Below are 24,598 nucleotides of genomic sequence, written 5' to 3' on the forward strand. Positions count from 1 at the left end.
GGTACTGCAAGAGAGAAGGGAACGGGGGTGGGAGATAAATATGTCGTAGCGGTCATACAAACAGCAAAGATGGATAGTTTGGCATATATACGTGCGGATTCAAAGAAACTGGGATCGAAGTGAATTGAGTCAAGTTGTCGTGGTCTTCTTGGGTCTTCCCCGCTTCCTTTTTGCAGGGGGCTCAGCAGCATCATTTGCAGCGCCCTCACCTCCCGACTCAGCGGGCCTGGGATGCTTTGGTGGACGTCCCCGTCCGCGTTTTGGGGCAGAAGATTCAGCTCCTGCCTCGTCCTCCTTCTTTTCCTACATAAACGGTAAGAAAAATAGCATATCAACTGACGCGACCACGCACCTTGGGAGGCCGACCACGGGGTCGTCGGGGGGCGGCAGGGGAAGCCGAAGAAGAGGTAGGCTTGTTCTTACTGCCTTTTGGACGGCCGCGACCGCGTTTTACAGGCGGTGCAGGAGCCTCAGCAGGGGCAGACACTAGGATCAGACTCCATCGATGAGACGCGGCTGGACGATAAGCAAGTCACGGAAACTCACCGCCCTCGGCGTCGGTAGGCTGCTGCTGTTCATCGAGTTCGTCCTCGAGCTTATCCTGAGCTTCCTCTGGGGTATCTTTTGGGGACGCAGACATGAGGACGAGGCGTTATGCTCAGTGCTCGGGAGGGCGGGACACAGAGGGTCAAGAAGAGAGAAAGTGGGGGGAAAAGGACCAAGGATGGTGGAACGGCTTTAATGAACAAATTGAGTACCGAATATGGGAGAATTCGAAAATGAATTGTTTCGTCGCGTGCATTTTGTTGGGCAAGCAGGCATGGGATTATTATGGGATTATGGGATATATCAAGGATATATCCATTATTATTATTCTCGTTGTCCAAGAACCCCTGAATTTGGGGGGTGTTCGTCACGTAATACCAGTCGACTCCTTTTCTGTCTATACAATCAGCAGTGAATCTGTTAATTCTCATAATTCTCATAATTCTTGATACAAACTTGATATAATCACCCAATTATCGCCATATCCCTCAAACCACAAATTCACCTGCATTTAACTTTCCTATCCATTCAATCAGTTTGCCTTTTAATCCTGGCAAACCCCGTATACACATGCGGGTCCTCCCAGCTTGAATCCCCCATATGATATGTTGGGGCCAGAAAATGTAATGCGTTGCTTCCCTGGCGTGCGACGGAAGAATCATCGGGGGGGAAGAATCGAACAGATGGTCCGAATGGTTGTGTTGCGATCTAAGCAGTGTAAGCGATCTTTCCAGATGGTCGGTGGCAGATTCACTCGATTCCCGAGCCCGAAAGTGGAAGGTGACCAGCTATATTTGGAAGCTCGCACCCGGCTCCCAACGCCGCGGAGTTCGGAGTTTGAAATCGAGGTCAGGACACGACCACGGTCTGCTCGTCGTCATCGTCCAAGTCGGTATCTTTTTCGTTGTCCACGTCGTCGCCGCCAGCCTGATGCGCGCCGTCTTCATTGCAACTATATTCTGTCGTGTATCCCTCGGCAGACTTCTGCACTCACTTCCAGAAGACACTTATGCTTTCCCTAAATACAAAGTCTCCTTCTTGAATAATCTTCCCATCCTCAACCAAACTGCTGAACGATGGATTGAGCATGGCCTCGACGGCGGTGAGGCGCAGTTTCTCGACCAGCCGTATAATGTGCAGTCTCAGTCGATTGAGTCGGGGGATGCAGAGGTGCGTGAATTCGATTTGTGAATGATAGACGGAACGGTAATTCGTTCTCGTGTCGCACAGGAACCGACCCTAAAAATTCAAGAAAGATATTCTCTAGAACACATGAAATTAGGGCCACGCAATTCTTACCTATGTTTGATACCGCCGCCACTTCTCCCGCCTTCCGAGTCTCCCTTGTCTCCTTCCCAGGAAGAGGATGTCACACCCGCACACAGCTGGTCTCTCCTTCAGCCGCTTTCTGGGAGCTGTCTCTACGTGCGTGAATGAATTTACGCCTATTAAAGTCCGTATATCAACATCGTGGAATTTTAGCACCGCCAGGGCTGGTTCACCTACTCCTACTGTCACAACAACGAGATTCGTCAATTCAAGGAACTGATGCACGGCCATGCGCATGCTACGACTCCAGGTAAAAAAAGTCCAGATTTATGCCCTGTTCTGTCGGATTTAAATAAAAACGGAGAAATTCCGCTTTTTCTTGAGTTTATTTCTGATATTTTCCCGTCATCACACTGAACTTCGTTCGGCGTTAGTGCCCTTATCCAAAACTCTCGTATTTCTTTATTTCTAGGGTTCTGATCCGTTTCTTTTCCTAGGTGGTTACAAGCCAGAAGAGGACCCCAAGGCACGTACCACCCTCCCTTCACACTATTACATCAAAAAGTGACATACGGCAACAGTGGGAATCTTACACCCTAGGCAGAGCACCGCCTGCAAGCACCGATGTTGCCCTTCGGGAAGGGACCGTCGAGCTGGCGCGCGGGGCCGGGTCGCGCTACCTTGTCCAAAGATGGGGTGATGGCACAATTTGTGATAAAACAGGCAAGAGTCGGGAAGTGGAGGTACAGTTTCACTGTTCGATGGCTATGTCGGACACTATCCTGTTCGTCAAAGAGAGCAAGACTTGCTCCTACGTGCTAGTTATCAACACTCCCAGACTTTGTGGGGAACCTGGCTTCAAGTCACGAAGAGACGTGACTGAGCAAGGTATTATCAGATGTCGGGAGGTCGTGCGTGAGATGCCCAATCCGCTTCCGGCCATAGAATCAACACTGGATTTTCCCCACAAGCTTGCGAGGGTGAAAGCCGAGTTGCCGCCCGCTCCGGTGAAAAAAGTGAAGGGCGGTGGTGAGGCTTACGATGACCTCTTGCGGAGGGCAGTGGATGTGCTGTTTGGTTCGGGCGGCAAGGTAGGTGAACTTGAGCCAGGAAAGGTAGTTGTATCCGATGATGGAGAAGTCGTCGTGGAAATCGTTGAAGACCTGGACAATCTCGATGTCAGGCAAGGCGATGGCGCCCTTGCGGACCGGCTGATAGACGCACTTCGTGTGGCTGGGATAGAGGTCGCCACTCAGGGAGAGGAAGAAGAGGAAGAGAGGGTTCGTGATGAGCTCTAACTCTGATGTACGTCTTACTGGATGGATTTGCTATACTTTATATCACTGATCAATCGTACTTGAAACGAAAATTAATCCTGAAAGCTAGGCAGGTATTCCACATTCAGAAGTGCACTTGACAAGCGATCTAATTTGTTAAGTACTTAGAGATTTGTCTTCTTGCACGTAAAGCCCTCCCGTGAGTAAAATGCCGTTTTTTATGCGTCACTATGGACGCTAATGATATCCCAACACGTATATTTTTTACGGCTGATCCTTCACGGTAGTATGAGCTTTCCAGGACGAAGAATTCATAGCATCATCTCTCGACGCTAGAAGTAATTCAGCTGAATTTTCTTATTGACGTCTCTCTCGCCACCGCCGTGAACTAAACGTAGGCCTAGGTCTCCTTCAAGAAAGTTGAAACAAATCTCTTGTCATTCTTCGTATCACTCTCTGGGAGGTGGCTAATGGCCCTGCCTATTGGAAGTAACGATAAAGGGGATAACGAATCGCGATTCGGACAATGGTCAGTTTTGGTTTCCTAAACACGCCACGGTCACCGATTGTCGGTGTCTACGAGTCTCATCACATTCCGTTCGGTCACAAGCGATATCAGTGCAAGCAATGGGATCCCGCATGCGCAATTTAATCGTTCAGAACTTCGATGTTGGTTTTTTCCCTGTATCAGGGAAGTGTTCACCTATACTGATCTGCCCCGGAACTCGGATCACAATGCCTACGCACGAATTCGAACAAAGATGTCAGCGGTACTTTGCGACCTCGCATTGGCCCGAGGCTCGTAAGGTAAAGCTGAGCTCGTCTACTATTATGTTGCGCCACTGATATCTTGCCCTTCTCTAAAGTATTCTCAAAGGAGGTAGTAAATTCGCACGAAACAAGATCTTTGTGAGATATTCTTAACGTCGGTCTGTGTGTGTACGTTCCTCTGAATCGGACCGATCATCGGCTTGAAGGCGTCGAATCCATTATCCATTCAGAGTCCGTTCTTCGCATACGTGCTCGTTAAGCTGTGCGTCACGGAAATGAATTCAACTTCAAATGAATCTCCGAGACGATGAAGAGAATATGCAACGGAGTGCCATTTTGCCAGCGCATGGAAACATTTTCTGTGTGGAGTTGCTTCCCTTCATCTCCTGACTGTGGCAACGTCCACATCTCCCGGCGTCCTCGACATTTATATGTTATATACTACTGAGCGGGGTGCCCGCCAGAGCTTTGAGCAAAGGATATCCCTGGCGGCGACAGTGTCCTGCCGCTAACCCTCGTGCTCAATTATTCGACCATTCGTGGGTCTTCCATTAAGTCTCCAGGCTTTCATCCGATACGTAGCTTTATTGCGGCCATACGAAATTTCCCCAGTCGTAACGCTCTGTTCGCGTGGCTTCACTGCTGTCATGTGGTAGTGTGAATGCGCGTTCTTGTGCGTGAGTGTTCATCATCTGCTGATTTATATGGTTGCTCAGATTCTACTCTATCGGTTCGAATTTATCATTACAGACCCAATCCGCTAAGGTAAAGACCATTCTGTTTCACTCGCGTAGTCGTGGATACATGTTATTCGCTAACGACTTGCATCTCAGCTTTCCCTCCCTCGCTCCCTCTCTCTTTCTTCCGCTTTTTACGCACATGATCGATGGGTTAATATCCTGGTCATCGCATGATTAGACGGTAGCTTTACTATCCACAAATGGTGTTGAATCAGTATACTCCCAGCCTCACTCTCTCCGTTTGTCCGAGAGCGGTTTCGGTGATATTACAAGATACGCCTTGAGAACGCCAAGAATCAGCTTATTTACTAAGCTGAACAACAGATATGAAGCGGTTCTGGCAGGCCCCTAGCCGTACACCTTTCGTGATCATCTTACCAAAGTACTTTCATTCACTCTGTCTCGGGCATGAGTAGTCCTTTGGATTGTTTAGGAAATTTCACACCAAGAAGATACTAATGTAGTCATTGCAACGACCAAGAAGCGTGGCAGTAGCTCGAACTAACAGCATTGCAAATCTAAGTTGCATTGCGGATCTGCCTTGCACGCAGTGTGCTTTATCGTAGTCATACATGCGCCGTGCCTGTTATAGATTAGTTGTATTGTATAATTACATCACAAGCAAGCAATGGTCTATGGAGAAAGCATAAGAAACAAAATCTGATAATGTGGCGGTGGTTTTGAGTCCCGTAGGTATCTAAAGGTAGATTGCACATATATAGCGCTGACTTCTTGCTAGAAGAATCTCCTCTTCCCTTGTTTCTCGTCCACGGTGACCTTGACATGAACATGTTCCGCCCTTTCACCCCTCTTCAAGTCACTACATGGCCGAATGCTCTTCAACCACTCGTCACCTTCGTCCTCCTCACCGTCATGATCCACGCACTCAACCTCACCACATATTGAAGGTTCGCAACCACACAAGAGTCGGCTCCCTTTTCCACGCCCTTTCAATAGGTCAGTCAGCGTACACCGTGCGCTAGGCTCGACGAAAAGCATCCGCCGGAGCGCTGGCCTCGTTTCACGGGGTAGCAGTCGGAATATACTTTCTGCACCTCCCCCATGAAACGTAGTGACACTGTCAGTACGAGTACGCTTCTTAATGGCAGGAGTGGAGGGTTTATCGGCAGCAGGTGGCGGTTTTTCCTTCTTTTCTGAAGGTTCAGTCTCCTCCTCCTTGACACCGCCCATTACTTCGACCTGCGCGGCAGGTGTTCTTCTCACCGTCCCGTCAAACGTCGTCGCTCGCGCCCTCTCGATGGGCCGAGGCCGCGGTGTGGCAAGCACCTCTTCACTAGTACTCACTCCACCTGTCGTCGGAAATACCTTAGCGTACGACCGCGGACTGAGAGGCAGTGATTCTGTCGACGACCCTGGCCGATCAAACACCCGCACTGAAGGATCCATATCTTGGCCGTTGTCCGATGTAGGTAGCCGCGTATGTGGAAGATGCGGAGATTGAAGTGTGCGGTGAGGGCTCATCAAGGGTAATGTAGCTGTACTCTGGCTGACTGGTCCATCAAACGTAGTAAACATGAGCTTATCTTCAGATGCGACGACCACTGAGTTGGTAGAGGAAGACGAGTGAGAATTCGAGCGCGACTCTCTTATCGGAACGTTTGACTCCGACTCGGAGCCATCATCAGACGTGGCTATCGAGGTCGTTTCTGGATTGCCTATCGACGGAGCAACTATCGACGCTACTTCCGAATCGCAATTGGCTTGTAAGCCATTGAGGTTAAGCTGCGGAGGAGGTAGAAGAGGTTGTGGACTGCTATCGCCGTTCAAGGTCGAGTGTATTGTCGCTGCGCGCCCATGTAAATTATGCGTTCCGTTAACCGTTGGAGTGACGGGAACCGTCAGGCCTCGTTTGGGGGTCGGCGTAGGAGCGACGCTGAGGTCTGGGTGGGCATTCACAAATGCTTTGAAGCTAGGGTCCTGTTTCGGATCTGGGATTTTCCAGGGGAACCTCCTAAGGACCATGCACAGAAAGATAATAGCCACACTCCACACGTCGCTCTTTCTGGGGTCATATGAATCGCTGGACAAGACCTCCGGAGCGAGGTAGGGGTCGCTCCCGACCACGCCCGTAGCCGGCGTATGCGAGGGCTTGCCGGGATAGTGAAATACGGTGGCAGTGCCAAAATCGATGAGCTTCACAACGTTGTCGGTGGTCATGACGCAGTTGTCTAGCTTGAGATCACGATGAGCGAGTCCGAGTTCATGAAGGTACTCGACGCCGTCACAAATTTGCCGGAAAACGCAGTATATCTCGGGTCTGCACATTTTCCCAGACATAACGACAGAGAAGAGGTCGTACGGGGCGTACTCCATCACCTAAAGACACTGAGAACGACCGAACTGATGATAGAGGTCGTACTCACCTCATAGTAATGACCGTGATCTGAGACAATATCTACAGTCTCGATAATGTTCCTATGCTTCAAGGTAGAACCAACGCAAAACTCCGCGGTGACCTTTTTCTGATACTCCTTCTCGCTCTCGCCTGTCCGCTTAGGCCGAAATTCCTTGACAGCGAAGATAGTTCCCCCGTTCTTCGTGCTCGCCTTGATGAGCCGTACGGTGCCGCCAGCGCCGCTGCCAAGAACCCGACCCCACTTGCCGTACTTTTTTGAGAGGTGGGCTTGAGTGGCTTCTTGTAGAGAGTGAATGGGGTGGTGATGGTGGTGGGGGTTGTGATGGTGGTAAGGTGTATTGCTGCCCGATACAGGCGGCGGTTCATCTGGCTGTAAATAGCTTTCTGGGACTGGCGAGCTACGAGACGACGGTGACGGCTGCGAAGACGAAGGCGAGCGTTTACGGGAAGAGGCCTTGTCAGTGCCACCCGAGTGCTGAGAATGGTGCTGGTCGATATGGTTATGGAGCAGACGTTTGAGGTCGTGAAGAGGCCCGTGCTTTGGGGGCGTAGATGCTGGTGAATCAGCAGGACTAGTGAAGGTTGATGAGGCCTTTCGAGCAAAACGAAAGCGAGATTCGTGACGGGGCGACGGCGGCGACATGAACGAGCTCGAAGGCATGGTGGTGACTGGAGGAGGTGGAGCAGGGAGACTTGAAGAGGTACGGTCCGATGCGCATCCGTTTTCATTACTAAGTTTGATGACATTTATATTTTACGTGACCCTCTCCGGACCGATTCTGTTCCGGTTTAATCCCGGCCGGCCGTCACTCGGCCTCCTCCTCCCGCTTCCGTTTCATCTCCCGGCTCACCTTATGCTGTGCCGCCTCGTGCTTCGCCAGCTCAACCGGCACCTTGCTTACGGGACTCTTGGCTATCTCTTGCCTTAATTCGTACATCACCTCGTCGTCGTCGTTCGTCAGGAACGTGATCGCAGTCCCCAACTTGCCCGCTCGACCAGTACGACCTATAAATTTCATTAGCACTAACGTAGAAGTTCCAAAAAGATCTCCATACCAATTCGGTGTACATATGCCTCAATAGTGTTGGCCATCTGGTAGTTGATCACAAGACTCACGTCCTGGACATCAATACCTCGTCCAGCTAAATCTGTCGCCACTAGGACATCGCTTTCTCCATTTCGCAGTGACTGCAGCGCCGCCTCACGCTGTTCTTGATTCTTACCGCTATGAAGCGTTGCCGCAGCCCAATTTGCTCTCTGCAGATCCCTCGCCACCATGTCTGCCGTTTTCTTCTGGTTCACGAAGACGATGATCGGAGACGCGTACTCGCCGCTATTCAATATCTCGAGTAGTTTCAATCTAAAGATTATTGCCGTTAATGAAAATAACTGTGAATAAAACTTTGCCCACCTCTTTTTCTCATCTCCGTTGACAAATTCAACTCGTTGCTCGACCGTGTCAACTGCTCTGCCGGCCTCACCAATTGTGATAACTGCCGCCCTTTTCAAATACTTTCTTGCTAGCCGCTCGACCGCTGGTGGCATCGTGGCCGAAAATAACGTCGTCACTCTTGTCCGACCCATCCTGACAACAGCACCTTCATCGTCGACCTCCATTTTGTCAACCTCACCATCCATCGCGCCTTCCGGCAGTGCATCCAAAATATAAGTCAAATCCGTCTCGAAACCCAGATGCACCATACGGTCCGCCTCATCCATGACGACATACCGGCATTGTCCTAGGACCAATACATGCCGCTCAATGACATCCTTCAGCCGTCCTGGTGTTGCAATAATGATCTCGGCGCCTTCTCGTAGATTGAATTGCTGCTCTTCCACTGCACGCCCTCCTACGATGGAAACACATCGATAATCAAGAGGGCTGGCAAATTTGCGCGTCTCGCTTTCAATCTGCTGTGCCAATTCACGTGTCGGGGCAAGAATAAGGGCATACGGTCCCAGATGCCGATTCTCATCCGTGAACGGGGGGAGCGTGCTGATAAACGCTAACATGGGGATAACGAAAGCAGCCGTTTTTCCAGACCCTATGTGATGGATGCATTAGCAGGCATCAATAGAACATACAAGTGAAGGGCACCTGTCTCTGCGATACCAATAATATCTCTGTTCATTAATCCAATGGGAATAGCTTGCCTCTGAATTGGACTAGGTTCTTTGTATCCAATCCTCTCGATACAATCCAAGATCTGACCAGGAATAGCGCTCTCTGACCAGCTTCTCAAGGGGTGAGGAATTCCACCTCCTCTGGCACTGATGCTAAAATCCTCTCGGAATATCCGCCAATCTCTCTCTTTCATCTCCTCGAGACTCTTTTCTGACCAATGTCGCTCATCTACAACAGCCCGCCGTTCTCTAACGTCACGAACATCGACGTCCATTCCAGCTATGTGCCCCCGGCCAAACATGACTTGTGCGCTCTGTTGTGTGGGAAGAGGAGAAGCAGAAGCGGCAGTGTCGTCCTGCGCATCCCAGTCAAACACGAATTTACGGTCATTCATCTTACGAATTTTGCGTTTCTTCTTGTCAACACCCAGATAGCGTGTACGTAGGGCTTCAAGTTCAGCAGTAGACATAGAAGGGGTGGTAGGAGTAGAGGATGAGGGTGTCGGTGTCGGGTTACTAATAGGTGCCGACTTGCTTCGGTCGGCGCGAGGACCAGTAGGAACATTCTGGTAGGAAGATGATGAAGGAGGCGGACGTCTGTCTCTGTCCCCATCTCGTCTTCTATCATCGTCTCGCCTTCTATCATCGCCTCGCCTTCTATCATCGTCTGTGATGTTATCAGCATATAATGAAAATGGAAAATAAGCAACTCACGTCGTCGTCCACCAGCGTTCCCATGTACGCTAGGCTCTCTGCTAGCCTTTTCTTCGAGTCTTTCCCTCTCTAACCTTTTTCGTTCTTCCCTTTCTTTCTCTTCCTTGATCTCGGCCGCACGTTTAGCAATAGCAACCTTCGCGCGTTCTTCTTTGCTCAGAAATTTAGGCTAGAAGGCTAGTCAGAGAGAACAGAAAGCAAAAGACAAAGACGGACCCTCGACGCAGCTTCCTTTTCTGCCTTTTGCTTCTGTAACAGAGACTCGATGGAAATGGGTTCTGAACGAGTCGTCATCGTCGACGTTAGTCAAGAAGAGAGCCACGTGAGGCCCCGATCATTTCAGTCGAATTCTTTGGTACCGATCCCTTGGATCAAGATTATATCACTGGGCCATGCCTGCCAGACTGCTCGACGAAGAAGGTGACATTACTCCAGAGTTTGAAGCTGCTCTTAGAGTAATGTTTGCCAAATATGCCTCCCCTTCGTCCAATACCCTTTCTCGTGCACAAATTCAACAGTACTTCCTCGACACCAATGGCGTCCCTTCCCCAGATTCGGAAATAGACGAAATCATGGAATTCATGGACATCGATGAGGACACTGGGAATCTTACTTTTGGTGGATTTATGCAGATCTATCAGTTGCAGACGGAAAACGATGAGGCGGAAACGTGGAAAGACTTGGTTCGTGCTACTGATGAACCGATAGAACACTGGTATGACCTTTGATCTAAATTTTACAGGAAAAGCACGGATATAACAGAGATCTCCAGCAAAATTAATGTCCCTTGGGCGTGTATCGCGCATCGGCAAGTACGCTCTCATAACCAGTCATTCTGCTTACTCACCTCCAATAGCATTCTCGAACGGTCGAACAGTTATATAATCGAAACCAGGCAGCTGTTCTTTTTCGTAGTTGCGATGGGAAATTTCCTTCAAGGTTGGGGTTTCATTTCCGAGTCATTTCAAACATTACCTGAAGGCTACCTCGGATGCAAAAGATGTACCTGTGCTCCTCATCTGAGGCTCTAGGGTTCGCTTACTTTGGCGTTCCAAGAGACCTTTGACATGAGTCAAAAACGGACATGCGCGTCTTCGTACCAGTTGGCAGTACGAACTTCAAATATGAACAGTGATCTGAAATGACAAGCTTGAGATTTGAAGGATAGGTACAGAGAATTTCTAGGAAATTCAGGGCCTTTTCAAATGCGCTCTTCGCTATCTCGTCAGATCCCGAATTTGCACGGCTATAGGGCAATACAAGATCTAACTCTGTGTTGCATTTGCCCCGGCTAATGCGGCTGGACAACATTAACGCCACGGTGCAAAGCGTCAAGACCGTGCCTCCTTCACGAGAACATTCTTATCGCCAACCTATCACGGTGGGAAGATGAAATTGTTATTAGGGTTGCTCGATGTCCTATCACGAAACAGTCTTCGAATCCAGAGCACCCGTCCGTTGTACCCTGTTGTACCTTGACCTAACCTTCAACTGCGGCTAAGCACCACTGTGTAAAAATAGCCTGATGACCGCGCCCATTTTTAGTCTTCCGGATATTCGGAGGCCCCCGACTTTCGGTAAGTAATTTCCGGAAACGCCGGAAATCCCGGCCAAACCTCCGGTTTTCCCCGCTGGACCGGCAAAAAATTTCCCCGTTCCCCACAATTTTGCGATTACGACATGCCAGTATTAGATAGTACCTGACGCTGCCGCGCTTCCTTCCCCTGTCTGACATTCCCAGTTCGCTTTCACCGCTCCTCTCGCAATGCCAACTTACTATCAGGGACACACAGTCATCTGCACGAGTTTTTAACACGCCAGACAATACTTTCCAAGAGGTGAAAAATTGCTGACCGAGTGCTACTTTCATCCCGCCGCCACTAATCCAGCGGGGACGTTGGTGGGTCGGAGAAGCTTAAAAGACTAGTGACGCCAAGAGATTGACGTTAGAGCGCTTGGAAGCTTCGCTACTCGGACTTAGCTTGAATTGCGCGCCAAGCCACATGTCGTCATAAATTCCACTTCGTTTATTCTTCTCCCGTCCCGAGGTGCCAAGACCACTCGAAATCGACGTGTGGATACAGGTGGGTGGCAAATTCACGCGTGTTTCCTCACTAAATTCACTTGGCACTTCGACTTAAATCTTGCATACAGTAATTTGAAGTCAAGCCATCTGGCGCTTGGAAGCTGAAACATGTGAAGCAGCTTGATCCGGAATTCAATTCAGTGAGTCCTACCTAGTACTTGTGCATGCGCCTTGGACTTCTACCGCTGCTGCTAGAACATACCGATACGGCTGGCATGCGTTCCCAGCATTTCCTTGGAGCAAATCTGCGTTTTATGACATCATGATATGCCGAATTGATCCGCCGGTTTCTATGTTGTCGTGGCGTCGCATGTGCGCGAGGAATGAATGCAGTGCACGTTACACCAGAAAATGGAGAGCCTTTCTTGAAGCATGCTCCCAATCGTTGACGGACTCAGGAATACGACATGTCATCTAAGTCACCGCAAGCGTTACCTTCAGATGCTGGAAATTCGCCCATCTACGCAGACAAGAGAATTCAACGCGAGTATTTTGAACCCTACCTTGGGTTGCCTCTTCGGGCGGAGAGTTGGTCAAGGACAAGTTATACCCATGCGGTCAAGCGTTCCCACTCCAGCATAGTGTACGGGTGCGATTCGAGAATAGGTAGCTTGCGGTTCAGCTCCAAGACAAGAGATGCGGTATATCAATGTGCGCTGCGAAAACGGCTGAACATCTAGCTTCGATGCGAAACGGAGTTGAAAACCCAGACTGTGAACCGCTGCACACTTGATTCGAATGCTTCGTGATCGACGTGTGGAAATACTATATGAATTCGATCCGCAAAGTGTCTCCGTCCACGGTGCGTTCAATCCTTCGCAAGTTCTTAAGAATTGCCAAGAGTCGATGTCCTCGTCTGATGGGATGAATCGTAGCCAATTCGGTATCGAAATGCAATCTTATAATGATTATCAGAGAATTGCAGCGCACGAATCTAGTAGTTTGATTAGAGGTGAAAGCGAAGCACAAGATAATGTCCGGTTTTCGGGCATCAAACGCTTCTGGAGACCCAGAAATCTATAGCTGGATACTAGCCCGTTGGACCGATAGGACGCTTTGTTCCGTTATTCAAAGAGTCCGGTAGTACTGTGCAGTACCGGGAGAAAGTTGCGACAATACTGGCCATAGGGTCAGCACTCCAATGTTTCCTCTGCAGCACCCAGACCGGAGTTGTAACTAGCAGTCTCGTAGAGGGGATGCAGGCATTACAAACGGAAAGTATGTACTACCATGAACTGCCATCGATCGAAAAGTAAGGATGCGGCTTTAATAGTGCGCGGACAATCTGCCCTGTTGATGCAGACGTGAAGAAGAGACTGGCATGCGCATTGATGATTTTCGAAAAAGATGGGCGTTCGTATGTCATGTAAACGAACTATGTCAGGATAGAGCATGGTTCTAACGGTGTGGAGACTACGGCCAAAAGCATGCAGAGCATCCACAGAAGAGTAAGATCCCCAGATTTTTAAAGCATTCAATTAAGAAAGATATGGTAGAAACATTCCTTGGCTTTGACGACCATTTGAAATGACAGGACCGACGAGACCGCCAATAAGCGAGGGTTGTCTTCGACTGCTAGCGTACAAAAGCCGTCGGAAGTTTACAGAGAGGACAAGGCAAAAAAGCGAGTTCAGTGCGTACAGTAGTCCACCGGTACTTACTAGTTGAAACCAGACATTCTAGAAAATGCAGATCTCAAGTCCTTGGAAGTGTGATGTTGGGAACTTCAAGAAAGAAGAAGTGCTAAGCAATCATGGTCCGGGAGTCACAGCGCGTGTGTGTATTGATTGGTCACCACTTCCAAGACTCGTTGTCGAGGCTTGGAGGTGTACAGGTAGCTCACTGTTATGATACCGATGACAATGCCTAGAGTGAATAAAAGCACTTGGCGACCCACCGCTCGCCGCATTCTCGTAAACCTTGAACTGCGGAGAGACACAAGGAGGCTGTTTTTTCGCCTCGATGAATGTCTTCGAAAGTTGAGCTTCTAATCATGTAGCCAGTCAACTCATTATTTAACCTTGCCAAGTCAGTGTCTATTTCTAGCATAGGCTGTGTTTGACGTTCGCAGCATAACTCAAGAGATTCTTGGCACAAGCCCGAGAGCTGCCCGAGCGTTAATAGGTCCCCGGCGTCGCCGTATTAACATCCGGTATGGGAACGTACGTAGGTTTCGAGGTGTTCTAAATTTAAATGATCTTGGCACCGAAAATCCCAAAGCTTAAGGTGATATGCATACCTTATCTCCTGGAGTGGAGTTCTTGATATGGATCGCGAATCATGGTGCCAAGTACTAGCTCACTGACAAATCACGATGCCAAGAGGACAACTGTAGAACGGGGTTCAACCAACAATCTGTTGGCCGCTGGCTGTCGAGGCCGTGTTTCACCTGGCGCATATCTTAGGTCAATGAAAGCTTTAGTAGGAAACACTGAGACAAGTGACTGGAAGCCGGAAAATTTTGATCCGTACAAACGGTTTGTCAATCCCGTTAACAAGCCAATGAATGGATGCATGTTCTTGGAAAAATATTCCGAAGAACTTGGCGTTTCTCAGCGGGTTCCCCGCAGCAAGAGTGGAAGACTGTTAGTGCTTGCCAAGGAAAGAGTTAGGTTCTAGTTGTCACGAAGTAAACGGGCTGAGGCAAACGAACTACTTAAGACGGTCTCCCAACTCTATATGCAGCTGTGCCCAGATCGTTTCGGAGTAACTAGAAAATGGCGAAGGGCTTAAAGGACCATTGAGAGTCGTTGAAGGGTATGCATCGACGGATTCAGACCATAGTTATCGAAAGGCTGATAGAATAGACGTTTCGGTTTTTCGACAAGCACTGGCAGAATAGCCGAATAAGGAAAGCAATAGTGCCAGCAGAAACCACGTCGACATGAACAGCCGTGAATGATCTTCAGTGAAGGGAGGTCTGAACAGCGAGATACAGGCCGACATGTGTGTCCAAAAATAAGGTGTGTACCGTCAGATATGTGCCAGCCGTGCGTCCTACTTGGAATTCAGTGTGCTCTGCTCTCCTAATTCACATCATAGTTATGTGCAAGGTCATTCAAAGCGTCGGTAACTAGAATCTTAACAGCTATGTGAATTTTCGGTTTACAAAGCCATTCATCCCGGGTTCACGTTAGAGACGTCGCCATGCTGTCGCAGCAGGATGCTACATCCGTTGTTGAACGACTCATCTTCATACGGATCGTTACGAGCTCGAGGATGTTGACAATTAGTAGAAACAAAGCGCCGATAGCACAGCCACATCCAAATATGGTTGCCAACCGCCACACAATCCCGCCACTTCGTCCTTGATTAGATACCGAACTGCCAGTACTTACTGATTTATCTGTGCTCGAGGATCAACATGAAAATGACCGAAGAACTCGAAATTGATAAATTATAGATCCACACACAAGCTTCCTGCATCCTCGTCCATCTAGAGTTGCTCCTTTCTGCTAGCCACGGGGTATTAAAAATCTTAACTCGTGCACCTGCGACACATATGACAATAAAGGCTACTGTGTTCTGGGCTTCTGCCACTCAAATTTTTTACTCTCTCAGGTACACGTCGTAACCTGGGATGGACACGGGGCATGGGCTAGAATCATAAGTCATACAGTTTGAAACCTTGAGCGATGGCGTGGCTACACATATCGTTGTGGTTGGCGGCTCCATATGCACCCTATCAACAGTTCAATTCCTCTACCCGGAAGGCCGTCAGGAAGCTGACGTTCCGAGAGCAGTGGATATTTTGTCAACTGCTAGGTGCAGGTGACCTGCAACGAAACAGGCGAGCCTTACCGAGATGCCTCGCGGGTGAGAGGAGTACTGAAGGAGGCAAGTTAACGCGGTCCCGTTCGATAAGGACCGCTACACGAATGGAAAAATTCAGGGCATGATAATTGAAGTTGCTCGGTACGTTGCGACAATACTATTATGCGAATTGGTGCCTTTAGTGTTCTACGAAGATTTATTGACTCTCATTTCGAATCTTATAGCTTGTGTTCCCGGAAACGATTGTCTGCGGGGGCGCGATGATGCAAGTAAGTACGACGAGTAAGTAATTACTGGCATACCAGTCCAGTAATGACAACGTGACGAAGGAACGACAGATAAGACATATATAGGAACTGTATATGCAAAGTCATCAGCACTACTCCGACGGTCAAAGCAGTCGACCAGTACCTAGATAAAAACCTGCGATCCGAGATGAAAGGAATAGAATGGGATCGAAAAGCATGTGGGTGTGACATACTTACGGTTGATTGGATGTGAAAGGCACCGTTGGATGCGAAGAAGACATTTGGGCGTTATCCCGGGATTCAAATGAGAAATTAGGGAGGTCCCATCAAGCATCAACTGCGTGATTGACGTCGAGAGTGAATTTCCAGATCTCGACACCTTCCCAGTCCTCTTTAGCCCACTTGAGGCCACTCTTGTCGAGAGCTTTAGAGATCTTTCTGTACGGAATCTGCTCGGTTTTGAAGCCCCAGTGGGATCTGGCTTCTAATAAGACGCGGTCAACAAGAGCCGGATCGCGGCGTTCGAGACAAAGAAAGATGGGGGGAGGACGCGAAGAGCCAGACGCGAGCGCATGGAGAGTTCGTAGCAGAGGCTGAACAAGATGTGGTGTATAGACGGTGTCAGCGGTGATGATGAGGTCAAAGGATGAAGTAATGAGAGGGTCGTGCCATTGATCTGGTTGGACTGTCCAGTCAAGCTGGCGAATAGAAATTTCTCCTGACAAAAGTGGGACATTGGTGGAAATATTTCGGGGAAGAATGGTGGTTGTTATGGTGGGAAGATCAGTGGCAACGACGGCCCATCCGAGAGAGCTGAGGACGAGACTAGACAGACATGAGAAATATTCGGACAAGAAAAAGGAGACAAACGCAGAGAGCCCAATACCGCTACCTAGCTCGATGACCCGCATACCGGGACGGAAGAGACGTGGATGAACGACTTGAGCCAGATAGACAGAGAGCACCTGTGCCCCAAGCCATAGGGCAGTTCCATTTGACGTTCCGTCGTCTGACTGTGCTAACCGAAAGGTAAGAGAAGATGAAAATGAATAGGATAATAGAGGCAGATGCTTGGTAGCATGAGCAGGGAAGGGAGGCATGAGGCGTTGTTTGGAATGGAGGCGGTTAGCATCGCGACCGTTATAGCTTTGGTTAGCTTAGGTTAGCTTTGCTTCCTTTGACTGTATTCTGCCTTGCATTTCACGACCACGATACCACGGCCTGCCCTGCTTCATCGCCCACGTTTTCTTCCTCTTCCATCTGCTGCGCCATCGTCGTCTTTGCTTTGCTTTCTATTGCATCATTCAAGCTCAATTCACATTCGCTTCAAGTTGTCCATAGATACTGATCTCAAATACTCATGAAGGCTTTCCTGTCTCGCCTGCATATCGGTGGTAGCAAGGACAAGGAACGAGATTCGCTATCCATCCCGAAGGAAAAGCTCCCTCCATTGCGTCCTTGGCCCCCAGAGGAGACCCAGAGGACTGCCTCTAATACCCCGATTTCCTACGCCAATTTCAAGCCGCTTCCCGAACTTGTTCCAGATCAGTTCTCGTCGCAGCTTACTCCCAGAAATCTTAGCGAGGACCCTTCACCGACAACCTCCACGACGCCGACGCCTTCCGTGACTTCTCCCACCCCCTCGCGTGCTGAGGACCCTCTTCCCGACTTGCCCGTTCGCGCTGTTTCACCACGTCAGGATCCTGATATTTCGGGTCGTAGCCAGAAGAAACAGAACGGATCGGGATATCCCAACGGCAGCGTGTATGCAGCTAATGCGTCGGAGGTGCAGAAAAAGGTCGCTTTCATCTCGCCTCCACCAACGCCTGCCAACTTTGATCGCCCCCTCCCTGAGTCACCTCCTGCTGCTCCCCTTTCCGCTCCCATCAAGACAAACGTATCGCGATTCCAGGCTACCCACAAAGAGCCACGAGGCCCTACTCCCTCAGGTGCCTCATCGTCCAAAACCGATCTAGGCTCCTTGGGCAAGGGCAAAGCCGCTTCCACTCGCGCCGTTTCCCCATATCTTCATAGACCTGACGCCTCAGCCCCATCGCTCAGGTCCACCTCGCCATATTCTCAGATGACGGAGAACACCAGTGGGAGCAGAATTCTCGCTGCGGCTTCTTGGAGTGAGGTCACAGAAGAAGACCTCGTATCCAACCTCGGTTCGAGGGAACGTACGCGTCAAGAAGTTTTGTTTGAAATAATTTCCAGTGAGGAAAGGTGCGTCCCAGAGAGCTTACACCAGTTTTCGTTTAATAAATGCGTTACAGATATGTCCAAGAACTGGTAAAGATGAAGGACACATTTATTGACCCCCTTCTGCATCCCTTTTCCGCACCATCAACGAATACCCCGTTGTCTGCAGCGTCGACACCTAACCTCGATTACGACTACTTCCGCACCGAATCACCGACAGAATCTATTGACCATCTACCTCCCATCGCGGCGCGCTTCATGTCTCCCACACCCTCAGCTGAAGCGCATTCACGGACTCCCAACATTGACACTGAATCATTAGATAGTGACGAGGAAGACGAGGGGGACGATCACATGGGTAGGGCATTCAATACTCCGCGGAAGAACGGTACAGCAAGCCAGACCTCAAAACACAACCATCCACGTTCACCCTATCGCGCTACAGTCACACGGACTGCTGCGAAACCCGGCACGTCGGTTCCGTTCCCAACACGGTCCCATCAATCCCTTCCTCCCCCTGCACGGGCCAACCAGTCTACCCAGTCATTAGGCAGGCAATCCATAGTGGTTGAGCGGGAACGGGAACGACACTTCAGTCATTCCAAAGCGTCAAGCCCCAAGTCAGGGATGTTACGCAAATTCAAGAAGAGCGAAACGAGTAGTAACCCTTTCGGCGATGCGATTGCGCCACATCAGTTGCCCGAAGATCTTCGGATTTGTCTGGAGGTTGTTGATAGCGGCGTTCTAGATGGTCACAAGCGATTGTCGGAGAGTTTGAAGAAGCGATATGACGACCAATACCCACTCGTAAGGACGTTAGCCGATGTGTTTGTATCGAATGTGAGTCCATCAGATTGATTCCAAGCAAATTTACTGATCGGCGTCTTTGAAGGCGGATATTTTCCACGGGTACGCAACTTATGTCTTGCACCTGGAACGGGCTCTGGGACAGGTTGATAATGCACTGTCCAACGTATCGAATAAAAAACCAAAGAACCAAGATGTAGCGGATTGGAACAAGGTATGCAAGTACCTTCAAAAGCTCGAGGAGAACTCCAGTGAGAAAGGCGAAACCGGTCTGGCGATAACACTTTCAAAACCTTTTCAGAGGCTACTAAAGTATCCCCTGCTCTTCCAAAATCTGCTTTTCCATACGGATCCGAGTACCTTTGAGTACGAGAGCACCCTGCAGATGGTGGCGGAAGTTGAGGCGATTGTGAGGAGTATAGAAGACGAGAAAATACAGAAGGAGGAAAGGGACAAGACAAGAGATGTCTTCGCAAGGATCGAGGGGCTCGATAAGGTCCGGCAGTTGGCGCTACCGAAGCCTTCGAGGATATTGGTGGAGGAGAAGCAATGCCCACCGTCACTGCAGGGTCCACCGCTTAAAGCGTCGTCGCCGCCACCGGGCGGGGTGAGAGGGAAGAGCTCATTTAAACGGCTGAGCGATGTATTGGGAAGCCCTGGGAAGAAGGATCTCTGGTTGGTGGTGTTTAATGACGTCGTACTGCAATGCCAGCGGACGGGAACAACTAGTCTACCATTGGCGGCACCGACTAATTCCAGAACGACGAGTATGCCGGAGATGCAAGGAAAAGCCAAGTACGCCACGACAGGAAGGCGAAACTCTCATACCAAGCCCCGGAATCTGTACAAGTTTATAAAGGTCTGTTTCTTTGTCTACTTACAAAGCAGTCTGATAAATGAAGGTAACTGTTGACGTTCTTACAGATAGAGAATTGGGCTATCGGGGACGTCGCTAAGCCTAGAGAAGGCGTCATATCAATGGAGGAGTGAGTTTTTCTTACTCAACTGGTTTGGCGTTTCCTGGACTCATATAACGCTTTAGTGTCGCTCGCACACGTGCACAAGTGCACCAGCCTCGAATCGTCCCTCTACCGGCTGACGATGAAGATGGAGGTATGGACTCAGACGACTCGGATCGAAAAAGCAAAATGAGCTTTTCTTACTGGGGAGCGGACAAGGTGACGGTCCAGAAGCCCGTCATCAAAGGCCGCCTGGTCGCGAACCCGCGCCGAGGGGGTGCACCTTCATACGGGCGCGAATCATCCGCCAATGCGAAATTCGGCTCTCGATTGGTATCAGACGGGTCTCCGGCGGTGCGGGCACCCAGTCGACGAACGGGGGCGACGACGCCCGCGTCTCGGAGACACGACGACATGAAATCCACAGTGACACGTCCAGAGTGGAATGCGAGCACGAGAAACGTGCAGCATAAAACTAGAGTGCGGAATACGTCACAGACTAGTGCAGCTGTTAGCTCTAAAAGCACTGTGCAGCCCAAGACTGTAGGGTCTCCCGCGCCATCCGAGGACTCTGGGGTAGGCCTATATCGTCAGATGCTTGCTAAAGACCCGTCTCTGAATAATGCTTGAAGGCTCCATAACCATCTTGTTTCCTGGTCTCTTTATATTGTGCGTACCTGCTCTGGCATCCCCTCATCTCCGGCGATCCCACCCTTCATCCTCATTGCATCCTTATCATTTACTATTAAACTCTCATACATTATATATACCAGTGCGGTGGGTACAAGTATTTGCCTCGACTCTCCTTTGAATGCTTTTCGCTTACATATCTGCTATATCGATGTTTACGCTTACGATACGTTCCCTCAGTTTTTTCCCCCTCTATTGGTAATTTCGTCAATGGCCAAATACCCCGCATGTTCAATATACGAACTATCATATATATTTCTCTTTCTCTCTCTTCTTCTAACACGCTACTTACTTAGACTTGGCTGTATCACTATATGCTGCTTTGGGGCTCCTTTCAATCACTACTTCCACTGCTTTGGTATGCCGCGTTATGGATACTGACACTTCGACCAGATGGGTCCGAGGCGCATCCCCAGTCACCACGAGGTACCCAGCTACAGTGGTGGTTAAGTCTAGATGTGTAATCAAGAAGGGTAGTGGTGACCTACCGCACAGCAGTTTTAGCAGCAGCCTCGCTCGGGAAGAGACCTGGTGATGTTGAGGACGGCGCGGGAAACGAAGTGTAAATTGGAACGCACCATCGAAAATGTCACGAATGTAATAAGCCTCCTTCGTATCAGGCGTGCCTTCCTGCCAACGTTCGGCGCGTTTGGCAAAGGCCTCATCCGAGACGACAGATGCTGCATGATCTTTTATACTGTAGAACAAGGTGCATAAGCATTTTGGATGGCAAGAATCAGGATGATTCAGGCATACCCATCAATCCATGAGTATCCCACACCATCGGAGAATTGCTCCTTCTGCCGCCAGAGGATGGATTTAGGCAGGTAAGGCTGGGATGAAATCGATGCATTGAGGAAAAATTAGTAGCACGTGCCAAATACACGTACCTTGCCATCTGGTGCACAATCAAATGCTTTTCGAAGGACATACTGAAAACCCACGACACTCTTAGCAACTGTCAGTCTTTGCTAGACCGAGAAAGACGCACTTTTTCCATCTTTGGACATCCATCCTCATCGACTTCCTGGCTAGGACCCTTGCTGAACATCTTTTCCTTTGGATCGATGTTCATAGCGACTTCAAGGAAGGCCTTGTCCAGGAAAGGTACACGGGCTTCAAGTCCCCAAGCCATCGTCGATCTTGCAGATCATTAGTTATTTGAGTGCATCAGTAGGCAGGGACGGTGAACTGACTTGTTCGCCCGAAGACAATCAGAAGTATGCAGATTTTTCACACGTCGCACCGTCTCCTGGTGGAACGCGACCCTGTCAGGGGCAGCGTGGAAGTAGAGATAACCTAGCGAGTGTATAAGCCGGTCGTTCTCTGTCATAGACGGACACAACATACCTCCTAAAATTTCGTCGCTTCCCTCTCCGCTGAGGACCATTTTGACACCCATGGCTTTGATTTTTCGGCTCAAAAGGTACATTGGAGTGCTCGCACGGACAGTGGTGACATCGTAGGTCTCCAAGTGATAGATTACTTCTGGGATGGCGTCCAAACCCTCTTGGACGGTGAAGACATACTCATGGTGCACGGTTCCAAGGAAGTGGGCTGCCTTCCTTGCAGCGAGAAGATCAGGAGAATTTTCTAAACCGATAGAAAAGGAATGTAGTTGCGGCCATGATGTTAGCGTCGCTGAAGAGACAAGTCAGCGCGTCATAAATCGTATTAAGGGTCAGATGGACCTTCTTCTGTAATGAAGCCAGTCGGTGTAGGCGGCCCACTGACAGCCTCTTCGAGTTTTCGTTTCCGAGCCTCGAATTGAGCCTGTGCGACCTTTTCTGTCTCTCTAGCTGCGATGGAAGCAATTAAACTGCTATCGAGTCCACCACTAAGCAAGACGCCGTATGGGACTTCGGACATCAACCGTTTGCGTACTGCAGCCTCCAGAGCTTCACGAAGGAGCGTAAGATTGGTAGGTGTGGTTGGAATTGTAGCAGTGGGACCCTCATCATCTCCGTGCCACCAGGTTGGGTGGTAGTATCGCGTCGTTGTTCCGTCGCGACTATCGTAGACGTGTCCTGGAGGGAACGAAATAATTGTATCGCATTCATCCACGATGGCTTTGAGTTCGGATGCGAAATATACTGCTCCGGGACGTTTGGAACTCCAGCCTTGATACAGGGTGGTGATACCGATAGGGTCCCGCGAAGCAATAATTCGACTGGGAGTGACTGATTCGTCGAGGAGAACAAAGGAAAACATTCCGTCTAGCATGTTGCAAAGATCTTTGCCATGCTCTTGATACTATCAGTAAGGTCAGAGGATTTTATGGTCGGATGATAAGGAAAATCACCAGAGGAATAATAACTTCACAATCAGAGTGAGTTTTAAACTTGTATTCCTGTTTCAAGGATGCACGCAAGGCAATATGGTTGTAGATCTCGCCGTTCACGGTCAAGATCAGCTTCCCATCCTGGCTAGTCAAAGGTTGAGCACCAGTATCTGCGAGGAAATGAGCAAGGTATCGACAAAAATCAAGAGGCTACTGACCAACCCCGACAATAGCGAGTCGTTCGTGCACTAAGACACTTTCTTTTCCTACAAAGCAGCCGGACCAGTCAGGGCCACGATGGCGTATCCGCTTAGAGAGTGCGATGAAGTGAGCGCGTTCCGAGGCTGGTTTTTCGAGTCCATAGACTGCACAGATTCCACACATGGTGAATGAGTTGTTTTCCGAGAATCCAAGTGACAGACAGGGTGCAAAATTTGGATTTGAGAAATTTGTGACTCAGGTCGCGATAAGATAAGTGGAAAAACCTTGAGTAAAAGATACTGACACATCCATATTTGTCAAGTAGCCGGTCTGGTGTTGTCCGTCTTTTTTGACCTACTTGCGCCGTTCCACCACCTTTGACCACCACGTCTCAGTTTTCGCTGTCAGACTTTGTGGAAACATGACTCCCAAGGCCTCGCAAAAGCGGAAGAAGAGCGCTTTGAGTGTTGTGGACGCCAAAGCAGCTGTTGATCTTGCGACCGCGCAGACGTACTCGGAAAATGTGTTTCTATTCGTGCCCAACATTATCGGTACGTCTCAATGTCACATGGGACATACGCCTCTAACAATGGCACTGTAGGCTACTTGAGAGTCATTCTTGCTGCTGTGTCTCTTCATTACATGAGCTATCACCCCATCTACTCCAGTATCTTGTATGGCATTTCAAGTATACTGGATGTTGCAGATGGCTATGCTGCTCGCGCACTGAATCAGTCGTCGAAATTTGGTGCTGTTCTGGACATGGTTACGGACCGGTGAGTTCTCCGCCCGAAAGCTTGAAACCGTACTGAGATGATGATAGATGTGCGACGTCATGCCTCTTGTGTTATCTGGCCTCTGCATATCCGAAGTACGCTGTCTTGTTCCAGTTTCTCATAGCACTGGACTTTTCAAGTCACTACATGCACATGTACAGGTGCGCCACCCAATTCGATTCACTTGCTCGTTCTTGAGATTCGTTCCTAGTTCGATAATCACTGGCTCTTCGAGTCATAAGCTGGTTACGAGTGATGTCAGTCGAATTCTTTGGCTCTACTACAATGATAGGGTGAGTATTGGCATTCACCTCTGTGCTCCCTTGACGGCATGTCTTACTTCATCAAAGCGCACACTCTTCTTGGTCTGCGCTGGAAACGAGTTGTTTTACGTTGCGCTCTATCTCGTCAAATGGATTGACACGCCGATAACACTTTTACTTCATCCGAATACCCCATCTTTCCTTGCTGGAATGACATATCAGCAATTGGTTGCATGGCTGAGCGCTCCCGTTTGTATCCTGAAGAACATCATCAATCTGGTTCAGTTATGGAAGGCATCCAAAATCCTTGTGGGTGTTGATTTAGCGGAGAGGGCGAAGGCGAGAAAGGAAAAGGCATCTTAATTCCATTCCGTTCTGCTGGATTCTAGTCATATTATTTATATATTTCATCTCGAACTATCTTCATACATTTGATCTGAAAAAGTCGGCCAAGTATAGACACGTGATCGCTTTCAAAATTTGAAGTTTTAA

The 24,598-nt window shown here is 49.4% G+C and overlaps 10 protein-coding genes across 10 annotated transcripts; 5 read left to right on the forward strand and 5 right to left on the reverse strand.

The window, feature by feature from the left end:
- Nucleotides 1–129: 129 nt before the first annotated feature.
- Nucleotides 130–640, reverse strand: EV420DRAFT_1478925 (uncharacterized protein; the record flags this gene model as incomplete). Its single annotated transcript, XM_060469539.1, has 3 exons — nt 130–303; nt 353–486; nt 547–640. The coding sequence occupies 3 exons, from the start codon at nt 638–640 to the stop codon at nt 130–132; spliced, it is 402 nt and encodes a 133-aa protein (XP_060331831.1).
- Nucleotides 641–1,383: 743 nt separating this feature from the next.
- On the forward strand, nt 1,384–3,517 carry EV420DRAFT_1536926 (uncharacterized protein). The gene is made up of 8 exons (XM_060472906.1): nt 1,384–1,716; nt 1,777–1,971; nt 2,029–2,125; nt 2,313–2,341; nt 2,397–3,120; nt 3,198–3,205; nt 3,261–3,291; nt 3,380–3,517. The coding sequence occupies exons 1-5, from the start codon at nt 1,477–1,479 to the stop codon at nt 3,111–3,113; spliced, it is 1,278 nt and encodes a 425-aa protein (XP_060331832.1). The 5' UTR covers nt 1,384–1,476; the 3' UTR covers nt 3,114–3,120; nt 3,198–3,205; nt 3,261–3,291; nt 3,380–3,517.
- Nucleotides 3,518–5,125: 1,608 nt separating this feature from the next.
- Nucleotides 5,126–7,688, reverse strand: EV420DRAFT_1747309 (kinase-like domain-containing protein). Its single transcript, XM_060480196.1, has 2 exons — nt 6,988–7,688; nt 5,126–6,940 (listed from the first exon to the last, which is right to left on the reverse strand). The coding sequence occupies exons 1-2, from the start codon at nt 7,639–7,641 to the stop codon at nt 5,339–5,341; spliced, it is 2,256 nt and encodes a 751-aa protein (XP_060331833.1). The 5' UTR covers nt 7,642–7,688; the 3' UTR covers nt 5,126–5,338.
- Nucleotides 7,669–10,138, reverse strand: EV420DRAFT_1536941 (P-loop containing nucleoside triphosphate hydrolase protein). Its single transcript, XM_060472907.1, has 6 exons — nt 10,036–10,138; nt 9,820–9,988; nt 9,080–9,772; nt 8,393–9,026; nt 8,037–8,341; nt 7,669–7,986 (listed from the first exon to the last, which is right to left on the reverse strand). The coding sequence occupies exons 1-6, from the start codon at nt 10,111–10,113 to the stop codon at nt 7,787–7,789; spliced, it is 2,079 nt and encodes a 692-aa protein (XP_060331834.1). The 5' UTR covers nt 10,114–10,138; the 3' UTR covers nt 7,669–7,786.
- A 73-nt stretch (nt 10,139–10,211) lies between these two features.
- Nucleotides 10,212–10,600, forward strand: EV420DRAFT_1641839 (uncharacterized protein; the record flags this gene model as incomplete). The annotated part of the gene is made up of 2 exons (XM_060477290.1): nt 10,212–10,502; nt 10,562–10,600. The coding sequence occupies 2 exons, from the start codon at nt 10,212–10,214 to the stop codon at nt 10,598–10,600; spliced, it is 330 nt and encodes a 109-aa protein (XP_060331835.1).
- A 1,712-nt stretch (nt 10,601–12,312) lies between these two features.
- Nucleotides 12,313–13,652, forward strand: EV420DRAFT_1478929 (uncharacterized protein; the record flags this gene model as incomplete). The annotated part of the gene is made up of 7 exons (XM_060469540.1): nt 12,313–12,556; nt 12,694–12,707; nt 12,940–13,034; nt 13,062–13,123; nt 13,208–13,262; nt 13,440–13,538; nt 13,598–13,652. 7 exons carry the CDS (start codon nt 12,313–12,315, stop codon nt 13,650–13,652), a joined length of 624 nt encoding a protein of 207 aa, XP_060331836.1.
- Nucleotides 13,653–15,970: 2,318 nt separating this feature from the next.
- On the reverse strand, nt 15,971–17,060 carry EV420DRAFT_278477 (putative methyltransferase-domain-containing protein). The gene is made up of 4 exons (XM_060481514.1): nt 16,798–17,060; nt 16,165–16,752; nt 16,091–16,102; nt 15,971–16,035 (listed from the first exon to the last, which is right to left on the reverse strand). Exons 1-2 carry the CDS (start codon nt 17,025–17,027, stop codon nt 16,254–16,256), a joined length of 729 nt encoding a protein of 242 aa, XP_060331837.1. The 5' UTR covers nt 17,028–17,060; the 3' UTR covers nt 15,971–16,035; nt 16,091–16,102; nt 16,165–16,253.
- Nucleotides 17,061–17,287: 227 nt separating this feature from the next.
- Nucleotides 17,288–20,722, forward strand: EV420DRAFT_1674894 (uncharacterized protein; the record flags this gene model as incomplete). Its single annotated transcript, XM_060479137.1, has 5 exons — nt 17,288–18,153; nt 18,204–18,969; nt 19,022–19,795; nt 19,861–19,922; nt 19,979–20,722. The coding sequence occupies 5 exons, from the start codon at nt 17,288–17,290 to the stop codon at nt 20,523–20,525; spliced, it is 3,015 nt and encodes a 1,004-aa protein (XP_060331838.1). The 3' UTR covers nt 20,526–20,722.
- EV420DRAFT_278503 (uncharacterized protein) lies at nt 20,723–23,374 on the reverse strand. The gene is made up of 11 exons (XM_060481515.1): nt 23,085–23,374; nt 22,888–23,036; nt 22,277–22,838; nt 21,936–22,226; nt 21,782–21,884; nt 21,577–21,727; nt 21,476–21,517; nt 21,342–21,418; nt 21,164–21,282; nt 21,074–21,113; nt 20,723–21,019 (listed from the first exon to the last, which is right to left on the reverse strand). Exons 1-11 carry the CDS (start codon nt 23,248–23,250, stop codon nt 20,920–20,922), a joined length of 1,800 nt encoding a protein of 599 aa, XP_060331839.1. The 5' UTR covers nt 23,251–23,374; the 3' UTR covers nt 20,723–20,919.
- Nucleotides 23,375–23,389: 15 nt separating this feature from the next.
- On the forward strand, nt 23,390–24,572 carry EV420DRAFT_1536963 (phosphatidylinositol synthase). The gene is made up of 5 exons (XM_060472908.1): nt 23,390–23,618; nt 23,669–23,843; nt 23,891–24,004; nt 24,055–24,136; nt 24,194–24,572. Exons 1-5 carry the CDS (start codon nt 23,489–23,491, stop codon nt 24,467–24,469), a joined length of 777 nt encoding a protein of 258 aa, XP_060331840.1. The 5' UTR covers nt 23,390–23,488; the 3' UTR covers nt 24,470–24,572.
- Nucleotides 24,573–24,598: the final 26 nt, after the last annotated feature.

This window comes from Desarmillaria tabescens, assembly GCF_030435595.1.
Source record: "Desarmillaria tabescens strain CCBAS 213 chromosome Unknown EV420scaffold_14, whole genome shotgun sequence".
NCBI lineage: Eukaryota > Fungi > Basidiomycota > Agaricomycetes > Agaricales > Physalacriaceae > Desarmillaria > Desarmillaria tabescens.

What these genes read in the sequence shown, in the direction of transcription:
- EV420DRAFT_1536926 (XM_060472906.1), top strand. Translation starts at nt 1,477, where the DNA reads ATGCGCGCCGTCTTCATTGCAACTATATTCTGTCGTGTATCCCTCGGC. An exon ending in TTTCTGGGAGCTGTCTCTAC is followed by an intron (nt 1,972 to 2,028) that starts GTGCGTGAATGA and finishes GTGGAATTTTAG; the next exon opens with CACCGCCAGGGCTGGTTCAC. An exon ending in TGCGCATGCTACGACTCCAG is followed by an intron (nt 2,126 to 2,312) that starts GTAAAAAAAGTC and finishes TTCTTTTCCTAG; the next exon opens with GTGGTTACAAGCCAGAAGAG.
- EV420DRAFT_1747309 (XM_060480196.1), bottom strand. Translation starts at nt 7,641, where the DNA reads ATGCCTTCGAGCTCGTTCATGTCGCCGCCGTCGCCCCGTCACGAATCT. An exon ending in ATCACGGTCATTACTATGAG is followed by an intron (nt 6,941 to 6,987) that starts GTGAGTACGACC and finishes CAGTGTCTTTAG; the next exon opens with GTGATGGAGTACGCCCCGTA.
- EV420DRAFT_1536941 (XM_060472907.1), bottom strand. Translation starts at nt 10,113, where the DNA reads ATGACGACTCGTTCAGAACCCATTTCCATCGAGTCTCTGTTACAGAAG. An exon ending in GAACGCTGGTGGACGACGAC is followed by an intron (nt 9,773 to 9,819) that starts GTGAGTTGCTTA and finishes ATAACATCACAG; the next exon opens with ACGATGATAGAAGGCGAGGC. An exon ending in TATTGGTATCGCAGAGACAG is followed by an intron (nt 9,027 to 9,079) that starts GTGCCCTTCACT and finishes TCCATCACATAG; the next exon opens with GGTCTGGAAAAACGGCTGCT.
- EV420DRAFT_278477 (XM_060481514.1), bottom strand. Translation starts at nt 17,027, where the DNA reads ATGCCTCCCTTCCCTGCTCATGCTACCAAGCATCTGCCTCTATTATCC. An exon ending in AGCGGTATTGGGCTCTCTGC is followed by an intron (nt 16,753 to 16,797) that starts GTTTGTCTCCTT and finishes ATGTCTGTCTAG; the next exon opens with TCTCGTCCTCAGCTCTCTCG.
- EV420DRAFT_278503 (XM_060481515.1), bottom strand. Translation starts at nt 23,250, where the DNA reads ATGTGTGGAATCTGTGCAGTCTATGGACTCGAAAAACCAGCCTCGGAA. An exon ending in GATGTCCAAAGATGGAAAAA is followed by an intron (nt 21,518 to 21,576) that starts GTGCGTCTTTCT and finishes GTGGGTTTTCAG; the next exon opens with TATGTCCTTCGAAAAGCATT. An exon ending in GGATACTCATGGATTGATGG is followed by an intron (nt 21,283 to 21,341) that starts GTATGCCTGAAT and finishes CTTGTTCTACAG; the next exon opens with TATAAAAGATCATGCAGCAT.
- EV420DRAFT_1536963 (XM_060472908.1), top strand. Translation starts at nt 23,489, where the DNA reads ATGACTCCCAAGGCCTCGCAAAAGCGGAAGAAGAGCGCTTTGAGTGTT. An exon ending in ATTCGTGCCCAACATTATCG is followed by an intron (nt 23,619 to 23,668) that starts GTACGTCTCAAT and finishes ATGGCACTGTAG; the next exon opens with GCTACTTGAGAGTCATTCTT. An exon ending in CTGGACATGGTTACGGACCG is followed by an intron (nt 23,844 to 23,890) that starts GTGAGTTCTCCG and finishes AGATGATGATAG; the next exon opens with ATGTGCGACGTCATGCCTCT.